The sequence below is a fragment of the Gallinula chloropus genome (assembly GCF_964237585.1).
Source record: "Gallinula chloropus genome assembly, chromosome: 3".
Taxonomy (NCBI): Eukaryota; Metazoa; Chordata; class Aves; order Gruiformes; family Rallidae; genus Gallinula; species Gallinula chloropus.
The window spans coordinates 109,710,173-109,723,443 of NC_140087.1; the positions used below are offsets into that span (position 1 = coordinate 109,710,173).

Below are 13,271 nucleotides of genomic sequence, written 5' to 3' on the forward strand. Positions count from 1 at the left end.
ACGTTCAAAGCAGGCTTCTGACCAAGTACACTTCTCAACACTAGAAGCAGGCTCTTTGCAATCGCGCAGCAGGAGAAACACAGTAGCCTGAACAGAAGAGAGCTATAAACATTAATAGTACAATATATAACAAAAAAAGATATGATGATGTAATGAAAAGTTATAGGAATGCCGATGGAATGAGAACTCAGAAGAACTTGCTCTCACCTCATAGGTTCCAAGGCGATCAAGGTAAGTTAACAGCTTCAGCCTGCTACGGCAGAGTTCCTTTTGTTCCAGTGTCAGCCTGTGTTCAAAACAGGAATTTTCACACTTGCAACTGATACTGTACATCATATGCATATGAAGACAATGATTATATGTTTTAATGACTTTGTTCACTGGAATATATCAAGAAGTAAACCAAGAACTTTGACATACAGTGCTAATTAAAATTTGAACCACTTTCCTATTATGAAAAACATACATGACAGTAATTACATCCTTGCAACAGTGTAGATGGTATAAACCAGTAACCACAAATAAAGCATGGCCTAATATTTCATTTACTTTGAGAAGTTTACTGATAATAGGAGTTCTTGACGTTTCTTGGACTCCTGTTCCTTTCTAGCATCCTTTTCTTCATCTGGTGACAAAATGTCTTCATAGGGAATGTCAAGGTCCACCTCCCCCGGTAGTATAAATCTGGAGGACAAAGTCAACATGGCAATCAATGTGATGCAAGCAAGAAGGTATGGCGAACAAATTAGTACCACACCTTTCTATTTATTTATGGCTCAACTAAACATCTAAACTTGTATAGAAAATTGTAATAAATGAGTTTTGCTGTCGTAAAGCATCAGGCAGTAATCACAAGCCAGCAAGAGGCACCACCTTGTTTGCATCCCCTCCCTAAGACAAAACAACCAAAAAAAAAAACCCCACTAAGCAATCAACCAGCCAAAAAAAAAAAAACCCCAACCAAAAACGCTCAACCAACCATAGAGCTATGAGTCTGTTAAAAGTTTCTAAATTGCTTAGGAACCACTGGGATTGGCAGCGGCATATACTGGTGAGATGACTGCACAGAGGAAGAACAGCGTGTTCTATTTCCACCACCAGGAAAAGAACCCTGAAGAGAATTGCCTCTACATGCACTTCCCCACTGACCCACTGTATTTGCTTTGTTCCCCCCCCTCATGAGAATATCATCTCATCAATTAAGAGATACAATAAAATGTCTTTAAAGGCATTAAAGCTGCAGCTTCCAGATGATGCAGCAGAAATAGATTCCCACAGAGAAATCATGATATCTAAATTTCTCTATGATGGAGAAAATAAAGGACATCCAGAGAAGAGGGAAAACACAGTACAAATGTTACCTTTGTAAAAGCTAAAAAGAGAACTGGTACCTTGTGGAAATCTTTAGAATAGTTTGTGTCAAAGCATTAACTTTTTTATATTCTTGAAAAGCATCTAAACATTTTTAGTAGTGATTAAAAGAACAGAAAAAAACTTTGCCAAATTAATAGAAGAGACGCCACCCGTGACTCTGTAAAAAGGAAACAAAAACACCCTCTTCCCAAACCTGCCACCATCTTCTCCTTTTCCTATGGCCACAAGGGCCTCCAAGTCGGTGCCTTTCAAGCCATACTGAAGCAGCTTCTTAGCAGCATCCACATTCTCTGGAACTCTTTCCAAGCACTCATGAAGAACCCATGCACGCTTCTTAATTTTGCTCTGTTGAAGAACAAAAGCATAAGCAGAACATTATATGCTTCAATCCAAAGCAGTGAAACCAGAGACGTTAAGAATCTTTTAATGTGTTTCTTGCATTTAAGTAAATGTCAAGTTCATCTGATGATTGGTAGCATGAACCAACAAGAGGTGAGAAAACTACCCCACAAATGCTAAGCCTACAGTTCTGTTTATCAGTACAGAGCCTTAATTCTATTCAGTTAATGTAACGGAATGAAGCCCCTTTGCAGTGCATTGCAAATGACTCTTAGCTGACTATCAGAAGTCCAATTCCCAACTGCAGAAAGCTAAACTGCATCCTAAAGCTAATGAATACTCTCACAGCACACAGCCCACCAACAGAAAGAGAGCCAAAGCATGCCAAAAAAGCACAGTTCCCTCAGAGTACATGTGACAGAACAGGGCACAGAAATGCCAAATGACATAGCAGAACTTTCACAACAGGAGCAAAAGATACTATTTGTATTCCCCAATTAGTTCACTCCTCCTTACATTAAAGAAAATTTGATGGGGCTAAAATGTAGTTGTTAGTTGAGTGTATTCCAAAACAGGACTCAAGTAGTTCTCAGTATCAACCTCTTCACATGCCAGTAGGATTCTGCCATGAAACATTATTGGCCTTATCTGCTGATCTCCAGTTGAAATTACATAGCACATGGAGATTGGCTGCTTGTAAAATCTTATTTTGACATTAAATTATTATCTGACTTTGCCACATAACAATGTAACAAGCTACTGCTGCACATGGGGGAGAGATTACACTACAGAAACCATGCCACTTTTAACAGAAATTAGATGATATCCAAATGAAGATTTCCATTAATTTCCAAAGTCTCCAGATCAGGCCTTCAAGTTAAATGAACAAGATTGCTCTCTTCCACATGATATACAAAGTGGAATTTGCAGGACAGCTCTCCAAATTGTCACCAACTTATGCTGCATAAATTAGAATGCAACTGAGAATTCAATTCCTGTGAAGGTAATGCAGCCATAGTCATAAGGAAGCCTACACATCACAAAAAACAAACCCACCAAGTAGTCTTGAATTGAAGCGACGTTAACAGCTGATTTCCTCCACTGCCTTTGATACACAAGATCAGAATCAAGGCCATATGCCTGAGCCAAAGACAAAGCTTCCCCATAGTCTTCATTATCAATCTAAAATGCAAACACATGAAAGTGAAAGTCATCTGATTTCCATATTAAACAATCAATTATTAATTCTGTGTGTTGAAACAGGTAGAGGGATAATTACTGTATGCTTAAGGAGGTACGTAAGAGAACAGCTCAAGATATGGAGAAGTACAACTCGGATCTGACAGCTACCTCTAGAAAAATCCTCAAGAAAAAGGAAGAAGTTATTTTGGTAATTGATATGACATCAGCACTCCCTGGAAACTCTGATAGTTGCAGACCTCTCCAGTTTACCATCAGAACAATTGAAACTGACTGGGCAAAGTATTCTGTAGAGCAGTCTTAAAAATTAAGAAGTATCTATTTTTCAGTAAAAATTAGACAAAGGGCTAATTTGTGTGTATGCCTGTAAAAACATGCACAAAAACTATATTAACATCACAGTAGAAGCTAATTCATTCTCTGGCCAATAACTAGCTGAACTAATTTAGAATCCTGGAATCACAAAATTGTTTTGGTTGGAAACGACCTCTAACAACAAGTCCCACCATTAACCTAACACTGCCAAGTCTAACAACCAAACCATGTCCCTAAGCATCACATCTACATGCCATTTAAATACCTCCCCAGATGGTAACTCAAACTGCTTCCCTGCACACCCTGTTCCTGTGCTTGACAACCCTTTTGCTGGAGAAATTCTTCCTAATAACCAATCTAAGCCTCCCCGGGAGCAAACCAAGGCCATTTCCTCTTCTTCTATCGCCTGTTACTTGGGAGAAGAGACCAAGGCCCACCTCACTACAGTCTCCTTTCAGGCAGCTGTAGAGAGTGATAAGGGATGCCCTCAGCCTCCTTTTCCTCAGACTATTTAAAAATCAATCAATGTGTTTGCCAGGTCTTTCACTGTTTATAAACACTAACATGACTACACTTCCAAGTCTGGCCAGGCTAATGATGCACCGTGTCTCCTCAGTGACCTGCAAACATCATCTCATCTGAATTCTTATCATGGTGGTCCTAACAGTGATCCCTTAGATAATTAACATAGCACATTGCCAACTAAGAGACCCTTAGAATTACATGTCTAGATCCTTCTGTTAAAAAAAAAAAGAATAAAAAAGTATTTTCTAAATAAATCTCATTAGCAGACATGACCTTTCCTTTGATACTCACCTTTCTCTGGTACAGTTCCTCTGGAGTTGTGGATCTTAAACTGACAAGACGGAAATTCTTTGTAATAGTACGTGGGCGTTTCCGTGGAGGAGCAAATCGCTCCATTTCTGTCACAAAGTACAGGCCTTGCTTTAGGTAGCTGAAGTATCTGTCTTTAGCAGAAGTTTCATCATCTGAGTCAGAGTCATCGTCTCCATCATCTTCATCACCAGGCCTGCTCTCCAAACGTAATTTTTTTGGAACAAGTTTTATCTCACACTGCACAGAAAACAATTTTTAAGGGTGGATAAGAGATGCCCACCTACCACATCTCAACTAATTTGGTGAGAATTGAGTGCATTTCCACTTCCAGTACTTCAAAATTTCAGAATCCTTTAAACCCTTTCTTTCTCTGCTTGCTTAATATATTCCACAAACCGTCTGCATCCCATATCTGAGGCGTCATCCCCTACCTACTGCAGCACAGGTGAAGGCTTCTTTGTAGTAACCCACTACTACACTTAATGTCCAACACAGCCCCAGACAGCATGGAGTATGGAGACATCTGTTACATAGCTTACTGCAGCATACAGCAATGTTTCCAACTCTAAGCTATCCAAAGCAAGGCTTTCTGAAAGCAGGTCACTGGCTAGACACAATTTCCAGAACAATAGAAAATCATTCCAAAAAGCACACATGAAAGCTTTGGCAAATATTGAGATATTCTCTGAAATACTATTTTAAACTCCTTTTTTCTTTTTTTTTTTTTTTTTAAGATATTTAAGATCTATTTCAACATCTTAGGAAAACATAATTTCTGTCACTGCAAAGAAAACTTCTTAACCAAAATTATCTTTGATTCCTTCCTGGAATCCTATTAAAGATGAATAAAAATACATGTCTTATGTGGCTTAGTCTTTAATTTAAATGTGTTCCTCATTTCTCTTACATATACTCTGTAAGAGGCATCTGTTTCAAAATGGGAGAGGGAGGCATACAGTATTCTTCAAATAACAATTACTAACATACAAAGCAGTCAAAACTTGACACAAACTGTTTCCTGCAGCAAGATTCCTCCCATTAAGACTCAGCCTTCTAGGAGTTTGAGCTCTCTCTAGAAGTTATATGACAATTAAGTTTTTAAGATGGTTGAACTGCAGCAAGTTGAGTATTTCTCTGCAATGCTTTACTAGAGATTAGGAAACAGAATCACTTCTATTAGCAATAATAATTCATGGTTTTTAAACCATACCACACACACATGTAACACCCTTAGGATTACATAGATAAAAGCAAACTATTCCCTACTGCACTACAAAAGGATCTCTACCTGTGCACATTCCTCACCTCTAAACTTAGAAATCCTCCATCGTGAGCTGAAGTGACCTGAGGAGAACTCTCAAACCATTCACATGACTTTCCCAGCAAGTTTCTTAATGTCTTGACGGATGACACAGTCAATGCACCAGAGCAGCGAGCCAGGATGACAGAATTATCTGCCCACCAATTCACATCTATCAATGGGTAATAGGATTCTTTATCTAAAATAAACAAGCAAGAAAGTGTCATAGAAAGAAAGGTAACTTGGACCTAGTTTTTTAATATTACTTGGTAAACAAATCCATAGTAAACTGATTCATTTGCACAAAATGCAACAAACTTTAGATATCTGATTAAGATCTATTTCAGGGCATCCTTGACCACATCTCCCTGGCAACAAACATAATCCTGATGAAAGTCAGAAAAGGTTACACTGCTTTGAGGACAAGTGATAACTATGAACAAAGCTCCTGCAGCAGCCTACAAGATGAGGTTGTCAAGAAATTAAACCAACAAAAACACACACAGTCCCCATAACTTTTAAGATAGTTTTGATTATGGTAACTGGATATTGGGACAAAATGTTCACCAAAGAGTGACATCAGTTTGCTCCCTACAGTGTCATTTCCAACCTCTCCCCAAACAGCACTGAGAAACAGATCAGCTTATCACTTTTCTGCCACTTCAGTGCTTAGTCAGCAGCCTACCCATGAAGGTCAGGTGAGTTAACCCAAAGACAGAATCGCCAAACAAACAGTGAATGGATCATGCAATAGCTATTGATCTCTGCACTCTTAGAAGAGCCATGAATAGCCAGGTGATAAACGGCTGCACACAGTGGCCTGAACTCTGGGAAAAGAATAGAGAGAATGACATGACTGGCAAATCCAGTTGGATGTAACAAAGTCCTTCTGTTTCAGAATTTTAAACTGATCTCCTTGAATACTTCAACTCTTGTTGGGGTTTGATGTGTTACCTACAATACCATGATGTAGCGACTTCTGAAACAAGCTGAGCCATCTGCTGAATATTCAGCATTCTACAGTCATAATTACATGATTAATAATAAATGAAGTCCTGTACTAACTGAAATAACCTTTTATTTATGGTTACAGCTACAAAAGTATTCCTAAGAGAGGATTTTAAAAAAACCCCTATTGTGACGGTCATTTAGCTATGCCAAGCTACAAATTCAAATCATACATATAGTTTTGATGACTATTTTAATTGAGATTTAATTAAGCCATTTCATAGCTTTGCATATTTGTAAAAATATGTTTTACTACAGTGGTATAAAATAACAAACTAACCATGCCACATACCTTTTATTTTCTTTCTTTTTTCACTAGACAGTCTCCAGTCTGGGTTGATCTCATCATAACCCGGCTGGAAAAAAGAATTGCAAAAGAAAAAAAAAAGATTATACGTTAGTCAGTCCTGTAATACAACCTGTTTATTTTATCTATTGCTGAACCACTCATTTTTCAAGGAAAATGCTCTCACAAAATTCATTTTTTTCCTGAACATAAACCATACAGCTACTTTAGTGACATTGTACTTTGTTTCTTAACAGTTAAATTAAAACAAAATCAAAACAAAACGAACTGCAGGATTCAAAAACCACCATACTGGAAAATAAGAATACCATCAGACCTGTTGTAGGCAGCATTAAACAGTAATCACACTCTACAGATTACTGAAACAAAATAATGGAACCCCACCACGTGTTTCTTTTTTCATGTCTATCCATAGGACTGCCAGCATACAAAAGAAGAACCTCCAAAATACTCCTCCTGTTAGCTGGTACTTAGGAGCACTACACAGAGCACAGTACAGTGCTTTAAGCATTTACCATGGTTATTTTCATAATTCTAAAGCCCCTTTCAAGACGACTGCATCAGGAGAATATTCTTCAATACTGCACTGCAGCATTTAGAATTGATTAGCTTTTCCTGTGTTGTCTTTTTAAATTTTATTTGGTAACATTAGAATACACAGGAACTATGTAAATATAGATGACAGCAATCCTGCCCCTAGTTTTCATTCATGAAGAAGCAGTCTTGGGTCAGGCTTACTTCTTAGTAGAGAAAGGTCTAATAATTGAAAGTAAATACGAGGCTACTTTAACTTAAGAAGTATGTTTGTGTGATAATAAGTAGGAATTGCACACATTATGAACACATCCATTATACAGGAACACCAATTTTACTTACAAAACTCATTTTGAAAACAATCAAGTACTGCAGTATTCCTCTATATGTCCCTCATCTTAAAAACTGGTTCAAAATACATATTCATTAAGGAAAAAAATTAAACAATTCACTATAAAAACCCTTGAGCAAAGTTTATTCTCACAAAAATCTGAAATGCATGTTAAAAATACAGAGTGATATATAGAGACAGACAGATGGATATGAAAACATACACACATACCAAACATACACACATACAGAAACATCCAAAACTTCTGTCATTGTTGCAGCAGGACTTTTATTTGTTTCTTTCTTTTAAAGTACTTTCCTAAATAAGCTTGGAACTAGATTTCTGTGGTGGTTTGACCCCAGCTGGCAGCTAAGCACAACTCCCCTCCCCGGTGAGACAGAGGAGAGCACAGAAGGAGCAAGAGCCAAACCAGTTTTAGGTCAAAACAAATACAGTATAAGCAGCAAAGGAAAGCAAAATAAAAAAAAAAGAAAAACCAAGTGATGCAAAAGCAGTAATTCATCACCACCCACCAGCAGACTGATGCCCTCCCAATCTCTGAGCCACAGCTACCTACCGAAGACCTTTCCCTGCTCCTTTTTCATTGCCAAGCATAATGTTATATGGCATGGAATATCCCTTTGATCAGCTGGGGTCAGCTGTCTGGGCTGTGTGCACCTACAAACTGCCCACTGGAGGAGAAGACCAAAAAACAGAAAAGGCCTTGACACTGTGTAAGCCATGTTGAGCAGTAGCTAAAACAATGGTGTGCTGCCAATATTGTTCCAGTCACAAATCCAAAACACAGCGCCTATGGGTTGGTATTAAGAAAATTAACTCCATCCCTGCCAGACCCAGAATAATTTCATAGTCAATACAGCCTCACCAGCTTACCTGTAAGAACAAAAACAAGCTACACAACACCACGGCCGGGTTTCCAAGTCAGTAGCCTCGCTCTTACAGTCAGACCAAAAAGGTAACAGCACACCAGAGAAGTGTTCAGGATGGCAGCACATTGTCTGATCTCTACAAGTGTTTAATGATTTAAATATCTCCTATCTTATTTTTGTATTTTTTCTTGAAAACTTTAATTTAACCTCATTATGATACACAAAGAGAAGACGACTGCCTTAATTTTGACATCTTACTCATTAGAGAAACCTGCATCGATATTTAATGTCAGAAAGTGGCTTTTGTGGACCTTACAGTAACTACTGCAAAATGTACAGACTGCAATGAAATTCAACACAGCATAGGAAAAGCTATCTGTGTTTTATATGAATGCAGAAACTTGAAAAATTTAAAACATTCTGCAAAAATATGAAATCTTGAAACCTTTTTGAATTCTTTTGGAGAACTAGATAGCTTTCAATTCTTAGTATTTAAATTCACTCTAGTCACATAAAAATTTGCCTGCATCTGGGCTAGTCCTAACTTAATATGTCCTACTTAGTTTTGCAAACAACTCCTGTAGAAAGCATGTTACTTACTAATAACACTCCAGAACAGTTTGTTTATCAGACTGGTATCTGGCAAAAGGTAAGGTAAATTTTGAGAAAACAATAGATGAACACATCAGACATACAGGAGAACTTGGTTTCAACCATTCAAACAAAGTTAAAACATTAGTGGAGGCCAATACAGGTCAAAACAGTATTTCAGTCTACCTCTACCAGTATTATCAATTTGTCATCAAAATGCCTCATGAAAAATTCATTCCAACACAAGTGGTTCTTTTCCTTAATTTTTAAAGTTTAAGGGTTATAGCTAAAACATGGGAACATTGTCATAAATGTAAATTAAACTCTTAAAAACATGAAGTTGAGTGGAAAGCCAGTATGTAGTTTAAACACAATTTTCTGAACTACTCTGAACTTTTAAGAAAACGTATCTCCAAAGATATCCTTCTTACCTGATCAGTTTGGTCCCATTCTCCTTGTTGTCTGAGAGATGGAATTGACCATATTGTCAGTTTTCCTGAGAAATGAATAGCTGCCAGAAGAGCTCCATCAGGAGAAAGACTCATCTTGAAAACTCCATCCTGTCAAACATTATGTCAGCATAATGTAAAAAAAAGTCAAACCACCCCCATCAAGAAATTAAACACACCCCCTCAAAACCACAGACTAAAATCCCAACTATTTCTTCTACTTTGAGAAAAAAATTGTACAGTCTTCCCTCAGCTTTGGATATCTGAAGAGGCATAACATACTTAAAACAAAATGTTTTCCTACGGGTTCCTGATCTCCCACACAATTACAACTCAATCTATATGCTATTTCCTCAAGAAAAAAGCCTCTAAACACACTCAGATTTTGAAGTGAAACTTACTGTCACTGGCAAAGCATTAAAGATTCTGAAAATACAAATTCTGTTTACTTCCCCTGCCCTCAACACAACTTCCATGTTTTCAGAAAGATCATTAGGTTTTCTGACAGCCAGGTCTTCATTGGAAGACAGTAGGATGAATATTCCCAAAATTGGTATTGTTTAGAAAATCTCATTTTGTTAGTGCAGTTTGCTTTCTAAAACTTTCTCATACAGATTCACCTACAGTAATGTTAGAATTATCCAAGTCTGCAGGTGATATTTTTTAAGACAGCACCCCCCTTCTTCAAAAACACTCCAACATAAATTAAGTACAAAAAGTTACTAGAAATCCATATGATTAAGAAGTTTTAATGGAGTTTCCACAGCACATTACTGGTAGGTATCATTTGAAGGTAACTATTCTGTTAGGGTTGGTTGGTTTGTTAGATTTTTAATTATTTTGATTTTATTTCTTAGTTCTCACTATGCCACAGAAACAATAACCATCAAGTATTTGCTCACTGTTGCACAGTGGTTTGCAGCTATTGAGAACATTGCTTAATACAACCTTAAAATGTGTTTTTAATTGAAAAGGGGAGCATTATTAGGAGGGGTTTTTTAACCAGTTTTTTTTTTCTAATAGAAATAATTCTTAAGCATTCTCCAATTACATTCTTAAGCAGCTAGAGTACTGCAATGTCATTTACAGTTTGCCAAGGATCTCTAGGTGCCTACTGATAGTAATTCTTTCTTTACAAATCAAGTTGCATGCAGAGAGGACAAAGAACAAGAGACTGTGAAAGGACTTAGAAACATACAACCAAAATACACAACCCATTCAGGTAAGTGGCCAGTGGTGTACACTCCAGACATTAACAGGGGTTAAGCATTTACTCAGTAGTCAGTAATGATTCTGTTGCTGTTGAATTTAGATGCTGGGTGGCCATTAACCCATTGAAATTTACCACGTGAGTATTGTTACCTATAGAGATTAATCAATCCTTCGAGCAAAGCAGGCAATGCTGCCTCAGTAAACAACTTGTCAACTTCAGTGAACTGCAGAACAGGATACTGAAAGCCTCAGCAGGTTGGCACTTCACATTTTATAAGTGTCATTTAAGTTATCAACACTAAGAATCAAATCCCAAGATAGCTAGTTCTAACATACAAGTCTGCTAGCTGCTGTGCCTGTCATGTGTAACACTGCTGCCAATTTCTTCCTAAGAAAATAAACTGTACCTCACATATTTAAACCATAATCTTTGGAATCAGATTAAAACATTCAACGATGAATAACAATCCCTGGTTTTCTTTGTAAATTTAGTACAGTGAAGTTCAGTACAGCCACACTCAGTGCTGGCCTTCCAGTAAAGAAGTTTACTTCAGTCTTCTCTTTTATGTGTTCAGTGAAGGAAATAAAATCTCTCCCCACTCCACCCTCGAGAGAGATTCAGAAAGATTTGTTTTCCCCTTCCAATCAAGCATGGGTTTTGCTGGTGTTTTTCTTTTCTTTCTTTTAACCAGTCACCTAAACATCCAAAAAATCTATTAAGGTATTTCCAAAGTCCATATAACTTCAGACCGTCTGTTTTTCCTCTCAGGAGGATGCAGTGAGGGTAGCAGACAGATTCTTTACTGTTCTTCCCTTGTAAAGCAAAAGAAGGGGAAACAAATTCTTTACGAGGGAAAGGGGACAGGAAAAGGAATCAAAACAAAGACTACACACTACTACTAGACAAGAGATAGAAGGCTGTGCAGTACTGCATGGATAGCTCCTAAGGCACACAGAAGAAACCCTTGAGCGCTGTGTGTGAAGTCTTAGGCATACAGAAAGCACACACCTACACCTCAGCATGACACTTGGGATTTAACACTCACTCATTCAGAGGAGAGAATACAAGACCTGTATCCAGGTTTTGTTAAGAACAAGTTGATTTTGAACAGTCCATTAAGTTCACATGTGTCCTGCTAGGAGATCTTTGACCCATAATAAGTCTTTGAAGCCACTTAGCAAAATATTTCCATAGCATCTCCCAGTGTAGCCAACAGGACATAGGAGGTGATCATCCCCCCTGTACTCAGCTCTGGTGAGGCCACACCTCAAACACTGCTTTCCATTTTGAGCCCCTGACTACAAGAAAGACATCAAGGCCCTGAAGCATGTCCAGAGAAGGGCAACCAGGCTGGTGAAGGGTCTCGAACGCAAGTCTTACAAGAAGTGTCTAGAAGAACTGGGACTGTTAAGTCTGAAGGAAGCTCAGGGAGACCTTATTGCTCTCCACAACTACCTGAAAGGAGGTTGTGGTGAGCCTGGGATCAGCCTCTTCTCACAGATAACTAGCAATTGGACAAGAGGGAATGGCTGCAAGTTGTGCCGGGGAGGCTTGGTTCAGGTTAGAAATTAGGAGAAGTTTCTTCTCAGAAAGAGTGGTTAGGGATTGGAGGCGGGGGAGTCACCACCCCTTGGGGTGTTCAAGGAAAGGTTGGATGAGGTACTTAGAGACATGGTTTAGTTAGTAATATAGCTGGTAGAAGGATAGTTGGACTAGATGATCTTGGAGGTCTTTTCCAATCTTAATGATTATATGATCTCATAACACTAAAAATTAAGCCTTTGTGTCTGCCCTCTTTAAGCCATGAACGATTAGTATAAATGCACTCATTTTTTTCCTTCCCTATATTGTATGAAAATTTTGGGCTAAATGGTGGGGAGGAGGGTGTTGTTTCCTAGTGGGAGTTAGGATACTGCAGAAGGCTGGGTTTTGAAGTTCCTCGCATTGCTTTAACCAGCACAAAACTGAGAACCATTATCACAACCTACTATTGTAGAATATATTACACACCTAACATGCTATGATCATTGCATTCACTAACAAGTAACTAAATGGCTTTTTACACCTTCTTTTTTGATTAAGAGTGTACATTTAATATTGAACTCTTCACCTCTAGACTTGAAAATCCAAGCTTCAAGCTTTAGCAGATGAACTGCATTTTTAAAAGGCAAAAAAATGAGAATCTGCTCCACCTAAAGCTTATTATTTTTTAACTTTTTTATAAAAGTTAATTCTTAAGTGGCATAAATTAAAAAGTGCTTTCAATCAGTTTCTCTGGCAGTCATTAATGGACAATTATGTTAGTAAAACATATTTCTGAGTTAGACCTAGATTTTAATACCTGTTCTGTTCCTCGCCTGCTGTAAAATCTTAAATTCATAATTCTTAATAATCCTCTTCTCTGTGCCTGTAAGAACAGAAACACAACACACAGTGAAAGACAACCTCATACATTGCTTTATGTGCCAAAAACTGTTATGTCTCAAGTAGGGAAACAACCCAGAATTTCCTAAACTTCCATAACACTGCCTATTTGAAAATAACACAGGGATAATAAAACACAGTTTGTGTAACTTTGCCCAT

At 37.8% G+C, this 13,271-nt stretch overlaps 1 protein-coding gene across 1 annotated transcript in view; it reads right to left on the minus strand.

Moving 5' to 3' along the window:
- Window positions 1-13,271, minus strand: part of NBAS (NBAS subunit of NRZ tethering complex) — a gene marked incomplete at its 5' end in the record, with an annotated part of 176,103 nt that overhangs the window by 139,330 nt on the left and 23,502 nt on the right. The window contains 9 exons of the mRNA XM_084262245.1: window positions 208-286; window positions 550-684; window positions 1,568-1,719; window positions 2,770-2,895; window positions 4,045-4,302; window positions 5,371-5,564; window positions 6,666-6,729; window positions 9,458-9,586; window positions 13,030-13,095. Of these exons, the coding sequence (XP_084118371.1) occupies window positions 208-286; window positions 550-684; window positions 1,568-1,719; window positions 2,770-2,895; window positions 4,045-4,302; window positions 5,371-5,564; window positions 6,666-6,729; window positions 9,458-9,586; window positions 13,030-13,095 (1,203 nt within the window). The remainder of the gene's footprint in view (window positions 1-207; window positions 287-549; window positions 685-1,567; window positions 1,720-2,769; window positions 2,896-4,044; window positions 4,303-5,370; window positions 5,565-6,665; window positions 6,730-9,457; window positions 9,587-13,029; window positions 13,096-13,271) is intronic.